General features: G+C 42.9%; 1 protein-coding gene across 1 annotated transcript in view; it reads left to right on the top strand.

Annotated features, from left to right (window-relative positions):
- LOC105393935 (fatty acid synthase) overlaps positions 1–14,268 on the top strand; it is a 43,044-nt gene that overhangs the window by 16,695 nt on the left and 12,081 nt on the right. Inside the window, exons 8-23 of the mRNA XM_048626250.1 lie at positions 1,038–1,180; positions 1,513–1,716; positions 2,071–2,260; positions 2,666–2,825; positions 3,169–3,338; positions 3,735–3,886; positions 4,714–4,897; positions 5,309–5,457; positions 5,898–6,082; positions 6,393–6,512; positions 10,818–10,927; positions 11,781–11,971; positions 12,292–12,461; positions 12,851–13,007; positions 13,404–13,510; positions 13,932–14,052. Coding sequence (XP_048482207.1) covers positions 1,038–1,180; positions 1,513–1,716; positions 2,071–2,260; positions 2,666–2,825; positions 3,169–3,338; positions 3,735–3,886; positions 4,714–4,897; positions 5,309–5,457; positions 5,898–6,082; positions 6,393–6,512; positions 10,818–10,927; positions 11,781–11,971; positions 12,292–12,461; positions 12,851–13,007; positions 13,404–13,510; positions 13,932–14,052 — 2,513 coding nt within the window. The remainder of the gene's footprint in view (positions 1–1,037; positions 1,181–1,512; positions 1,717–2,070; positions 2,261–2,665; positions 2,826–3,168; positions 3,339–3,734; positions 3,887–4,713; positions 4,898–5,308; positions 5,458–5,897; positions 6,083–6,392; positions 6,513–10,817; positions 10,928–11,780; positions 11,972–12,291; positions 12,462–12,850; positions 13,008–13,403; positions 13,511–13,931; positions 14,053–14,268) is intronic.

Genomic DNA, 14,268 nt, shown 5'->3' with positions numbered 1-14,268 from the left:
CGCGCGCCCATTCCGCACGACAATGCCATGCTATTAATATTATATGCTTAGCTTTTAAACTATAAATGGCTGCTAGATTTTCTTTAACGTACAATGGAAAATAAACTGCGAGAGAGCTTTGTTAGGTTTTGAACGGATGATGTTATGAAAGGAAAATGCAGTGCGAAAAGTGGTGTTTTCATTATTAGGTATTACCTTTTAACCAGCTTTTAACCCCTTGTGAAAAGTTGAAACGCGTGAGATAGGTTACTAAAAATCTTCTAGGTATCCTACATTGTACAATGTACATAACCAGTAAATTACTTCAGAATGCGTAATATCTATAACACCCTTCTTTTACGTTGAGAGTAAATATTTATATTAATAAAATGTAATTACATTATTTTAATGAGTGCTTTCACTCTGTCTAGGTGTCTGAGTCTAGTATTTCCATAAAGTGGAACATCAATTAACTAGGACTAGACGACAAGATGTTTTCAAGCGTGTATGATATCATCCAAGATATTTCCACGAAACAAACTGAAATGGGAGCTGGAAAGGACGAATATAATTGGCTTTGTACCCCGACTGTCACGAGGCAAAGCCACTCTATTAAAAAAACAGGGCATCGTTATAGAGGAATAAATAAAAAACTAGACTATTTCATGTGCATGAATGTTTGAAGAATATTCGTTGGATATTTTTGATGACCACGTGCTCGCTTGTGTAGCCTTGTAACGGAATGCCGAATTTACTTTGAAATATTTGTATGAAATCGCAAATGTACAGGATGTACAACCTGGTAATTTAACTTGGCTCCTTAGAACCAGCTGTCCAAATAATTAGCCCGGGTCAGGTGTACCAGGCTTGGCCCTTGATTCTTGCCCGCCAGGTGCCAAGTAAACTTACCCGGGTGGTATCCACAGAAACAACAAGTGACACACAATCTTACTACTTATGGGATGAAAGAAAGAAGTGACACACAATCTTACTATAGGATTATTGGGAGCATATAACATGACAACAATAAAATAACCACCACTTTTCCCCCCCATCAGGTACGAAGGTCGGTGACCCCGAGGAGCTGAAGGCTCTGGACGAGATCTTCTGCACGGGGCGCTCCAAGCCACTGCTGATCGGCTCCATCAAGTCCAACCTGGGGCACAGTGAGCCCGCCTCTGGATTGTGTTCTATTGCTAAGGTGAGCAGGATCAGATTGATGAGTTAGTTGGTCCACCAAGTAGCCTATTGTGGCAAGCTGTCTGTAAAAATGGTCAGATAACAAAAGGAGACAGAGATTATCAGTGGTTTTGAAGAGTCAGACTCTCTGATACTGTAACTTAACTTTGTCAAAGACCAGGATATCCAAAATATTTAACGCAATTCAGTGTGGTTTTCCTAAATCGATAAACAACTGGTTGTTTTGCTAGTATAAAAGAAATGAGTTTACAACGCTCACAAACCACAGTTGCAAACCACCACCTTTCACTACTCCTCTAATCCTCCAATCTAACCCCTCTTTTCCACCCCCAGATGATAATAGCCTACAGCACGGGCTACCTGCCCCCTAACCTGCACTTCAACAACCCTCGTGAAGGAGTTGCCGCGCTGCAGGAGGGCAGGCTGCAGGTCGTGACGGAGAAGCACCCTTGGAGCAAGGGCATGTCTGGAGTGAACAGCTTTGGTTTTGGTGGGGCTAATGCTCACGTGCTGCTGAAGAATATCTCGAAGCCTAAGGTTAGTATATAATTTCATAATATTATCGATTGTGAAGAATTCTGCTGTTGACATGGGTTAGATACTTTTTATTGTGGAACAAAGAATGTCAATTATGATAATGGTACATTCCAAAATTCTTTTTAAGTAAGGACAATGTGCAATAATGACAATAATCGTGCACTGCTAAAGTTAGTCATTTTCCAAAGAGCGTCACACTACACTATCATCATGTAAAAACAATAATAATAATGTAACTCTCCTGAAATGGCCAAGAGCAGTGCGTTGGTCGTTTATATTATCAATTTTGGGTCTAATACCACCTCATTTTATGCATTCATGAACACTCCCATAACCTCTCCCCTTACCCACCAGATAAACAACGGCATCCCGCGCGACGACCTCCCCCGCCTGGTCTGTACCTCGGGCCGCACGGAGTCCGCCGTGGCCAAGATATTAGACGACCTGGAGTCCAGGACTGTGGACGCCGAGCAAGTGAGGCTGCTGCACGCTGTACATGATGAAGATATTAGTGGACATGTCGTCAGAGGATTCTCTTTGTTGGGTGAGTTTGGGGGTGTTTGAGGATGTTGGAAACAGGGGTTGTATAGTGATCCAAACTTGAAGATTTAGGTGTCAAATGTAAATGTGTGTAATCTCTGGGGGTTGCTGGATTAGATAGTTATAGAAGATTAGAAGCCATATTATCTATACTCATATCTGAAAACCACTTAAAAACTGGAGCTTTTCAAGAAGAGACTGTAAAAACTGTTGTTAAAGATCATTGTAGAAATTACTTAGGTATCCTACCCTGGTATTCTGTAAATAGTCCAGTCTCTGTCAACAACCATCCACATATTGTCTTGAATCTGCAGGTCGGCTGGTATAACATGCATCATCTAGTATTAAGGTCCAATAAGGAAAAATAAGGTCCACGAGCCAGTATAAATAAATAACCCTCTCCCTGCAGGCTCCACCCCCACCAAGGCGGTGCGTCTGGCGCGTGACGTGCAGTACTTCTCCGGCGTAAAGCGGCCGGTGTGGTTCGTGTACTCCGGCATGGGCTCGCAGTGGGCCGGCATGGCCACGCAGCTCATGAGGATACCCGTCTTTGCTGCTGCTATTGAGAAGTGAGTGGTGGTCTCTGGTTTAAGAGTATTATAGGTTACGTATTGTTGATTCAGATGGCTGTATAGCAACATCTGTAATCAGGGACAATAGAATGGATTTGGTAACTTTTCGTATTTCTGAGATCTCGCGATTGTTAACCCGAAGGAGGTAGTCAGTGGGGACCCGCAAGCGAGGAAAATGAAAATAATATTGACTGTTATAAAGTTCTGCAAATCAACACTAGCGACACTTCTTCATTCTATTCCTCTGAGGAGTCTGAGGCTTACAAAAGACGCATCCATTCCTGTATGTCGGTGGCCAACTAGCTGCACCACCAACCTTTAAACCATATTTCTCCTCCAGATGCCACAAAGCGCTCGAGCCCAAGGGCATCAACCTGACGCAGATCGTCACGGACCCCAACCCCAGGGTGTACGACAACATCCTCAACTCCTTCGTCGGCATCGCCGCCGTGCAGATCGGTCTTACTGATGTCCTGACCGCTTTGGGCATCACGCCTGACCATATCATTGGTGAGTAAACTTATAATGCAGGTATCATCATCATCACCAACAACCCGTAATATTTCACTGTTGGATATTGGCCTTTCCCAAGGAGTGAAGACGCTTTCTGCTGGACCTCATTACACAAATGCATTGTCTATCTAAAGCCATCGGTTGGGTCCAACGGACCAAGTCTAAAATCAGCGGTTTGCGCCTATCTGCCCCCAATTTTCACTAAAAATTTCCTGGCACACGAAATATTTCGTAATCTGAGTGAAATATGTAAAACACGAGTTATACCGTTATTTATAATAATGTAGTGATGTTAAGAAATAAAAAATCGCACCCTTTTGGTCCGCAACAACTTTCTGGATGACCTGTCACCTTCACAAGCCACTAACAACCCCTCTCCCCCTCTCCCCCCAGGCCACAGTGTAGGCGAGCTCGGCTGCGCGTACGCCGACGGGTGCTTCACGGCGGAGCAGATGATCCTGGCCGCCTACAGCCGCGGGCTCGCCTCCATCGAGACCAAGCTCATCAAGGGCTCCATGGCGGCCGTCGGGCTGGGGTACAACCAGGTATTTCTAGATAATTTCGTTTCGGCTTATATAAATTATGTTATGCTTGTGAATTCTGCCGCGTGCGATTTTTTGGCGCTACCCAAGGGTACACCTATCTGTATTTCTATGTCAAAATAGTTAGAGAAGTTTAGGTGACCGGAGTGGTGGTAGCTCAGTCGGGTAAGCGCCCGCTTCTCACGCAAGAGATGCGGGTTCGAATCCCGGCGCTGACATGTACCTATGAGTTCTTTTAACTTAAGTACAATGTATACCATCGCTCTTACGGTGAAGGAAAACATCGTGAGGAAACCTGCATATCTAGATTTAGCACATCTAGATATGTGAACCCAACCCACCAACCCGCAGTGGACCAGCGTGGTGGGTAATGGTCCAAGCTTAGGAAGGCAGTTTAGACCTTGGGGATATGCACAAAGGTTCCACTCGAGAGAGCCAGGTGCAGGTACTTACACCCCCACAGAGAATAGAATAGAATAGAATAGAATAGGCAAAGAATAGGTGACCGGAATAAATCAGAGATTTTCATAGAAAAAAATAATAAGCTATTAGGGCTACGACACGGCGTAGCAACTCGTAGCCGTTCGTAGCAACGTAGCATAGCTACGAGAATCCGTAGCACCGTAGGCCACGAATTTTCTTTGGTTCTTTTTTCATCACGTTTCATGGATTAGTAAAATATGCACAGATTGCTTTTAAAACCGAATCCTTATTCATTTATCCATAATAATCTAGCTTTTAGGGCTACTTCATCTCAGTTTCTACCTGTTTATAAGTACGCTTCAATCACCTAACCCGACAAACTCACAATACCCCCTCCTCTCTTCCAGGTGAAATCCATGTGCCCCCCCGAGATCGAAGTAGCCTGCCACAACGGCCCCGACTCCAGCACGGTGTCGGGCCCGGCCGAGGCCATGAAGGCCTTCGTGGGCAAGCTGACCGCCGCCGGGGTGTTCGCCAAGGAGGTGCCTTGCTCCTCCATTGCGTACCACTCCAAGTACATCGCTGAGGCTGGTGAGTTAAGGATGGATGTAGAGGGTTTTTAGGTGATCAATCATCACCATATATTAGGGAGATTCAGATAGTGACTATTCCAACCAATCTATTATTGAACATGAAATTATTGAAAATAGTCACCAGTAAAAGTAACCAAGGGCAATACTGAGTGCTTTAAAAGATGTTCATTATAGAAATACCTTTTCTAGAATTTTATTCAAAAGTAATCCAAATTGTCCAATTTCAAAAAAAGTTACGAAAATTGTGAATGTTTTTCTGAATCAGTGGTGACCTTCTTTTGATTTGCATTGACGTTATTTTTTTTAAAACCATGTTCGCGCAAATTACATTAGCTACTCATCTAGCAAATCTCAAAATCCCCAATAATTTATTACTGTTCTTCATCTCACCCTCCTCTTTCCCCCACAGGCCCCAAGCTACTCAAGTACCTCACGGCAGTGATCCCGTCCCCGCGGGCGCGGTCCGCGCGCTGGGTGTCCACCTCCGTGGCGCAGGCGCAGTGGGGCTCCGGCAAGGCGGACCTGTGCTCTGCTGAATACCACACTAACAACCTGCTGGTGGGTGGATGTTTTAGACAGTTGTAGTAGTAGTTATAGGGGCGTATGGATGGGGAGTCTGCTCGAGAGATAATATTAACTGTACGTTCCTACTTTTGGTGAATCTTGGGAAGTCAGCTAATGATGTTAATCTGACAGGTTATCCATTCACCATGGTGACAAATACTATTGTCACTAGACCAGCGATAGCCGGTATAGTAAATTATAAGTATAACGATAGTTATGGCACCAAGATGCTAAGAAGCATATAGTATACTGCACTGTTACTTGTCTAAGACTTGAAGCCATGATAGTCTTCTATAATTTGAATTGTGACTCGCAAAAACCAACTAAGAAGCTCTAAGGTTTTGCTACTGTATGTTTTTATGCCCTTTTATCATCAAATGTTTCACCGTCACACGACATAATACCTCCAATCTAAACCAACCTAACCCCAACAGAGCCCAGTCCTCTTCGAGGAGGCCTCCCGCCTGATCCAGCCCAACGCCATCACGATCGAGATCGCGCCGCACGGGCTGCTCCAGGCCATCCTGCGCAGGAGCCTCAAGAAGGATGTCACCAACATCCCGCTGACGCAGCGAGGACATGAGGACAATGTGAATGTGCTGCTTACTGCTGTGGGGACGTGAGTATTGACACCAGTCATAACGTAAACACCCACATCTTTCTTTTGAGGAAAGTATGCTGCTGCACTTATAATGCACTCACTCTATTGCCATATTTTGGGTACCTACAAAAAAGACCGTGTAAATGTGTTGGTATGGAACAGCAGTTGGTAGACTGGGTTAAGATTTGAAGACGTCAGACTTTAAGATTCTACGGACTCGATTCGGGGCACCTATTTCCCGACAGAATTAACAGAATTGGAACCTAGCCTCGCCACCCATCATTCACTACCTACCTCTTTTGCTGACCCTATCATCTCCTCTTCACAGCCTCTTCGAAGCCGGTCTCAACCCTCACCTGGCCAACATCTACCCGCGAGTGGAGTTCCCCGTGACGCTCGGCACGCCCATGCTGTCGCACCTCGTCGAGTGGGAGCACAGCGAGGACTGGTGAGGACACTAGACGATCTTTTGTTGTTTAGGAGCCGGCAGTGGTGTGGTATGACGCTTGTAGATAAATAAACCACGTGGATTCCACCAACTCGGACTAGGTCAGCGTGGTGGACTACGTCATTGGAAGGAGATTCGCACCTCAGCAGTGGGGACGGATGGGTTATGATGGTAGATAAAAAAACAATATGAAAATGCCTGCCGTTACGGAAGTGGGTCTAAGAAGGACGCAATAATGTTTGTATTCATGAGGCTATAACGTCGTGCCGTTATTCACCACTGAAAAATATTAATTTCTATTTTTGTGATTATTCAAGTATTTTTGACTTTGTTCAGGTTAAACCTGCATACCTTAGTAATTAATTACGCTTTATAAATTGCGTTTGCTATCGGTATACTTATGGAAACGGATATTTTCTAAATACATGAACAATAATTTCCATTTCACTACTCATAAAATCTAATAGATTCTAGGAATAGATAGTCGAAAAAACAAACCTAATGGCAAAAATACTTCACTAAAACTCTCAAACTTTTACCAAGACGGCCAAAATATATATTTAAATTGTTAAAACCCCGCTTTCACGTAACAAAGAGATTCATTGTAGGATGCTATCCGCTTCAGTGGTCGCTTTTAAACCTAATTTGACCTCACTCGTGTAGAGCTATTCATGTGGAGCCACGCTACTTCAGATTTTACGCTGAGCTTATGAATTAAGGAACGGGAAAATTACCGAATAAGTCAACCACAATTCTTAGTGGACCAGAAGAAAAGTGAAACCCTTAGATGTTAGCTCGAGTTAGCAATGTTGAAAGAAGTGAAATATCGAATATAGTAGGTGCACTTGTAATAGCCATTTGGAAAACTTTCTTCCACCTCCATAAGCAACAAACGTTTGGTTGGTTTTTTACATTACAGCCCCATAGAAAGGAAAAACGAAAAAAGTATCATCCAATAGCTATAAAGTTTTTATCATGATTTGTGATGAATTGGAGAAGCCTCAATTATATTTCACGTAATATTATTTCTCCATTCCATCACAGTCTGTGAATACTTCAAAGAATCCTGCTTATTTTCTGTATTTTGCTTATTTTCCATCTATCTAGACTCAAATATAAATCAGACTTCAAACCTTAATAAGTAGTAAGTAGGTATAAGTAACAACTCTCAGTTCCCAATTGATTATTTCAAACAGTTTCGAACTAGCGCCCAGTAACAGTTACCCTAGGTACGCTAGATGGGGGTGTAAGGTATAGGTAATGAATCTCAAAGTGAATTTGAAACTCACCGCAACTGCAACTCGTATTCTCGACTGAAGTATTCCTGGCTGTACTACCGTCTACACGAGTTAGTTTGTACCGACACTTTGTCTGAATAACGGTAAGTAATTGTATTTGTTATTGTAGCAGGCTAGTGGAATACTATTTATTTATTTTATTTATTTATTTATTTATTAACAAACACCTATTGGTACATATAATTAACAATATACAACACCACATAAGCCTTCAAAGGTTTGTGTGTGATGCGATTTTAATCTACCATACAAGTTATTTTACTAAATATTATATTACTAAATAGTACCTATAAATAAAATTGTATGCCAATAGAAAACATATCTGAGTAAACCGTAACACAAAAATTCAAAATATTTTACGAGCAATCCGCTTCAGATAAGTTTTTTACTCTCACATGTCTTACTGTACTTTATTATGGCAAATGAACTGTACAAACTTTTATCCCGACTTTTGTAGCTGATTGTACTTAGGGGGTAAAGTAACGTGCTTTCTAGAAACATACTAATCACCGAACTCCTTGAGTTCCGCACTTCTGACCGATATTTATTGTCTACGCATTGCACGCGGGCGGCGCCGCACCCGACACGTTCCTGTTTGGCCCTTTTAGATTAGTTTATTAATGCATGAAAAGCCAATGTCAGTGGGCCTCTCAAAGCTTACAAAAAAATAAGTTTCGGAGCGTTCCTACGATTCTATCTTGTTGCCTTCATTATGATATCATTCTCGTAGCATCCCGGTTTTAGGAAAGCTTTCGGTATATGTAATAGAAAGAGTCCATAAATAGTCAGAAACTTACATGTATTATATACCAAAACTTTACACTACGAAATTGCCTAATCATAACGAGCATATTAATATGGTCGGAGAATATCATTCAGTAAGGTATTTTCTACTGTGTCAATAGTTGAATTATGTCGAGATAGGCCACACTCCGCGGCCTTGTCTCGGAGGCCGAAACGCAATAAAGACACGCCACAAATGAATAGCCCGCCATCGCTCAGCCGACTCCGCTAATAGCCTGCGTCTGTCGAGCGACCGACTGTCGGCTCATCTGTCGAACGACCGACTAATCTGTCTGCTCGCTTCAATATGCAATGCAATTTTTGTACATTTAACTGAGAGATTATTTCAGTCATATGGATTCATTAAATTTTCCAATTAAGTAATTAAACAACAACATCGTTCTCGAATCTAATTAATTCAAAGAGTAATAGGTATTATAGGTAAGTAATACAGGTACGGTACCTAACTGTATTCAATTGAAAAACAAATTATAAAAACGCTTTACAAAGTGCAATGTATACTTACGGACATAAAATATGCACACATTCCTTTTCAAAGGATCATAGGAATAAAAATATAAAATAAAAAAACACCGTCAAAGAAAGGGCGTCACACGGGGTGGCTAAGTACATACATACATAAAACATGTCCTGTCAGAGTGTGTAAGCAGACATTATTGCCCTCTAACCAAGAGGGACGTTCGTTGAGTGAAAACTGTAATAAAGGCAGGTTATATTTAGACTTCTTCTAAGGTGAAAGGAACTTCCTTCCTTACGGGGGTTACTTTAGCGTACGAGAAACGAAGTTTCAGAAAACCACGACTCGTTGTATTAAACTTGGCGATCGCTTAACAGCTCTCAGTTATTAGTTTGTCAAAATGAGTAATCCTCCTTACATACAGTGTTGGTCATGATAACGTCTATTTACCTTAAAGGTTAAGTTCGGCTGCTATTTAACAATTCTAGAGTTTTGTTCATGCGTGTTATTGTACCTAAGATGTATTATGTCATATAGGTACTTACATAGTTATGTACAAGTAATACGAAGGATATTTATTTAGGCACGCGGCATGCCATCCTAAGCAAAGTATTTCCATTTCCACATCATCATTGTTAGACCTTCATTATTCGATTTGAAAAGATAATCCCAACACAACTGAAATTCTCTTCGTGCAAAAATTACAGATTTATATTTGGGAAAAATTCAAGCAAAAAAATAATATGGCTTTTAGCCCAGTGAAGCATGAAAGCCTGGATTATATTGGTTTTAGTCAAATTTTTACCTAATCCCGATGTTTCATTCCATTTGTAATTTTTATTTCACTGCGTGTTTTAATCTGCATATTTTGGTTAAAGTTTTTGTATTTTCAGTTTCGGAAATTTGGCATTTTTTATGAGTTTAAATGAGCACGTAACGATTGTATTGCTGAAACAATTTTCATGAATAGGTACATCTATTACCCGAAGTGGGGCATGCAACATAACTGCTCTATTCCAGTTAAGGGTAAAAAAAAACTGTCATGATGTAATAACAATGTAGGTAGGTGCTTACTATTCGGAGGCTGTGGCGATATTTCATAAACGGTTTAGCCTTATCGTCCATCTACATTGTTAGGGCAGGTTTAACGGGCGTTATTACTGAAATTCTGATTATATGAAAACTGTTTCGGTGCTTTATCGAGGCATTAATATGTCCTTTATTAGGAATGTTCGGTGGATTTAATAAGCTATTGGCATTGTGGTTGCATTTATCGAAGTTAATAAGTGCGCCATAAATACGTATTTATTACAACATTATACCTCTACTTAAATATAATAATAGTGGAAGTCTTTTTGGGATGCACGAGATGAGTGACGTATCAACTGTAGGTACTTTATACATATACATCCGGCGGACCGACTGACGCTATACTGACTGGCTAATCTGGCTAATCCTTTCAGCATGATGACAAATCCTGGACGCGCTCCAGTGCCTCGTGTTTGTCACCGTCACGCTAAAAAGAAGAAGTGAACTTGCCGACGAAATACTCTCGTATTAGTAGTACAGCAGTACAACCTTATTGTACATAAAAACATTTTTTAAGATAACATTCAAACATATAACTAAATCACAATATAATAAGCGGCCTTATGGCTGAAAGCGATCTCTTCCAGGCAACCTTCGCTTGCTGTTGTATAATAAATAACAACAAAAACACCAATTTAACCCCACCCCTCTCCCCAGGTACGTGACATCCTACAAGGCGCAAGAGAAGATGAAGTCCGGCGAGCGCACGGTCCGCATGTCCATAGCGGACGAGGACAGCGAGTACCTGGCGGGACACGTGGTGGACGGTACGTACTGTAGCTACAGGCTGTTGTAGACACTGTGTTGAACACCATGTATATGAGGACAGGACAGCGAGTACCTGGCGGGACACGTGGTGGACGGTACGTACTGTAGCTACAGGCTGTTGTAGACACTGTGTTGAACACCATGTATATGAGGACAGGACAGCGAGTACCTGGCGGGACACGTGGTGGACGGTACGTACTGTAGCTACAGGCTGTTGTAGACACTGTGTTGAACACCATGTATATGAGGACAGGACAGCGAGTACCTGGCGGGGCACGTGGTGGACGGTACGTACTGTAGCTACAGGCTGTTGTAGACACTGTGTTGAACACCATGTATATGAGGACAGGACAGCGAGTACCTGGCGGGGCACGTGGTGGACGGTACGTACTGTAGCTACAGGGTGTTGTAGACACTGTGTTGAACACCATGTATATGAGGATAGGACAGCGAGTACCTGGCGGGACACGTGGTGGACGATACGTACTGTAGCTACAGGGTGTTGTAGACACTGTGTTGAACACCATGTATATGAGGATAGGACAGCGAGTACCTGGCGGGACACGTGGTGGACGGTACGTACTGTAGCTACAGACACTGTGTTGAACACCATGTATATGAGGATAGGACAGCGAGTACCTGGCGGGACACGTGGTGGACGGTCTAAGTCTGGCTTTATGCTAAATTCCTTCTCTGTCTCAGCAGTCCGTCTGTGGAATGATCTCCCTGAGTCTATCAGGAAGGCTCCCAGTCGTGCACTTTTTAAATCCTTAGTTCGGTCTCATTACCTCAACAAGTTAGGATATAATTAATTACAGCATCAATTTGCTAACCACCCCCTTCGACCCCCAGGTCGCAACCTGTACCCAGCCACAGGCTACCTGGTCCTAGTCTGGGAGACCCTCGGCATGATGATGGGAGAGCTCTACACGGAAGTGTCTGTGGTCTTCGAGAACGTTCGCTTCCAGAGAGCCACCAACATACCCAAGGATGGCAACCTGGAGTTCATTATTATGATTCAGAAGGGCAGTGGCAACTTTGAGGTGAGTTGGCATAACTATTGTAACAAATATATTGCATTGGATGGATATACAATCTAGGCGATTCTTGATTGAATCTGAAGAGACCAAGGTTTCCTGTCAGGAGCTTTGCAAAGTTTATGAATCATTAGCCATTAAACATGTTCAAATTGTCTATCCTATGGCACTTTTTAGAGTCTCCATCAATCATAGTTTCACATTTACGGCCCCTTTCTGGAAGGCTGTACAGAATTACTACACGGCTCATCAAACAAACATCGCAAACAACAATGGATCAAGAACCTAATGACAATGAGCCATTCTAACTACATCCACCCCCACAGATCGTAGAAAGCGGAGCATCCATCGTGACCGGTCGTATCTACGCGAAGAAGAACGTGGGCCAAGACTACAGGGTGCTTCCCGCCGTGCCCGAGAAGACAGGCCCCAACGTCAAGCATCTGCTGACCAAGGACTTCTACAAGGAGCTGAGGCTGAGAGGATACCAGTACAGGTGGGTACTTAATGGCTCTCGTGAATTGTAGGTAAGTATCAACTGAAGGTATCTAGAATGAAATCGTGAAGTTTTATTCTGTATAACATAACATAAAACAAGAGGCAGTCCTATCGCTAAACCGCGAGGTATTGCCGGAAGCCTCTGGATGGAGAAGTGCCAGTGTCTCACAGAACTTGACACATAACTTCATACCTAAAGGCCATCGGTTAAATTAGCGGGATGAAGAGTCAAAGATTAATAAACAAATTTAAGTAGCATGCTACTCTATCATACCAAGCGGGAGTTTACGGCAAAACCTTTCCTGTCATAACCAACAATGGAATTTCAACCATATATCACAACATCATCCAGCTTTTTCCAGCAACTGACCCTATTCCCCCCCACAGCGGTCTCTTCCGTGGTATCATCGGCTGCAACGTGGAGGGCTCGCGCGGCCGGCTCGCGTGGGTCAACAACTGGGTCACCTTCATGGACTGCATGCTGCAGATGAAGATCATCGGACACGACACCCGTGGGCTGTTTGTGCCTACTAGGATTGAGAAGGTTTGTTGTCCAATGGTCTTCCAAGTAGATAAGTTGCTAAGAAAGCAGTTCGGTATATCTTATTCTAGAGCAAGACTAGGCTTTGCCACCGTGTTGAGATGATTAGTCTCTGAAGAATACCTAGGGTGGGTGTATTATAAGAAATAGCCGTTATATACAGATGCTGTAGATAACGAAGGACTTCACATTCACACGGGCTACCGAAGATGTCATAGCCAATGATAGCAGACTTAACAAACATTACCGGTGACTCTAAAAACCTCTTGTGTCATCACCATCATTATGATCCCCAAACCATTGAGGATACACTTGAAACCACGTTGTTCTATACATAGATCTCTGGTCATCAGGACATCGTCTAGCTATACAAGACCTCATATCTATTTCCTTCTCCAGGTGTCGATCGACGCGAATATGCACTACAACGCCATCTCCAAGATGAACCCGGACGCCAGCAAGCACTCCTTCGAGATCCGAGTATACCCCGACCTAGGAGTCATCAGGTCAGTTCAAGGGATTTCACTTTTATTGATACTTTTAACGTGCTTTTAACTAAACGTAGTATTATTTTCTCTATGCCTATAACCCCGTCCAACTCCCTGTCGGATCATAATTATGTATAATTATTCGAAATGTGATAGCCCTTACATTTTCGCCCCTTCGATATCATCTCTACACACTCGACATATTTTATCGAGGGCTACATAGAATATTTTACGATTCGCAAATGAATGTCAAGTGAGTAAAAATAGCCGTCCACGTTTGAAGATAGTCAGGAGACAGACCAGAATGACCAGATTACCCTTATTAGGCCACCCAAACATGGCTAATCAAAGCTGTAATAGATAGTTTATAAATAAGAATCTCATATCTCAGCCTCCTTTCCTCCAACAAATACCTTAACACCACATCTCCTGTCTGTAGGGCTGGTGGTGTGGAGCTCCGCGGCCTTAACGCGACGCCCATCACGCGCAAGATCCCGCTCGGCGTGCCCGTGCTCGAGAAGAACGTGTTCGTGCCCAGCTTCGGCAAGGGCAAGATGAAGGTACTGAATCTTGGAATCGTAATCATCATTTAGCGTTGCGAAAAATATATCTGGTGCTGGAGATAAAGGTCCCTTGCATGGATCACAACAAGAGTGTCATCTGCCTTCCTCTTCGGGCCACTGGAGGTCCCGAGTTACCTCTGTCTATCTTAGAACTTATTTACCCAACTACCTATGTAGTCTAGAGGTAGAAGCTTTGCTTCAAGCCAAAGGTTT

This window comes from Plutella xylostella, chromosome 16 (genome assembly GCF_932276165.1).
Source record: "Plutella xylostella chromosome 16, ilPluXylo3.1, whole genome shotgun sequence".
Taxonomy (NCBI): Eukaryota; Metazoa; Arthropoda; class Insecta; order Lepidoptera; family Plutellidae; genus Plutella; species Plutella xylostella.
The sequence above is the reverse complement of the archived record's forward strand: the minus strand, read 5'-3'. Positions and strand labels throughout refer to the sequence as shown.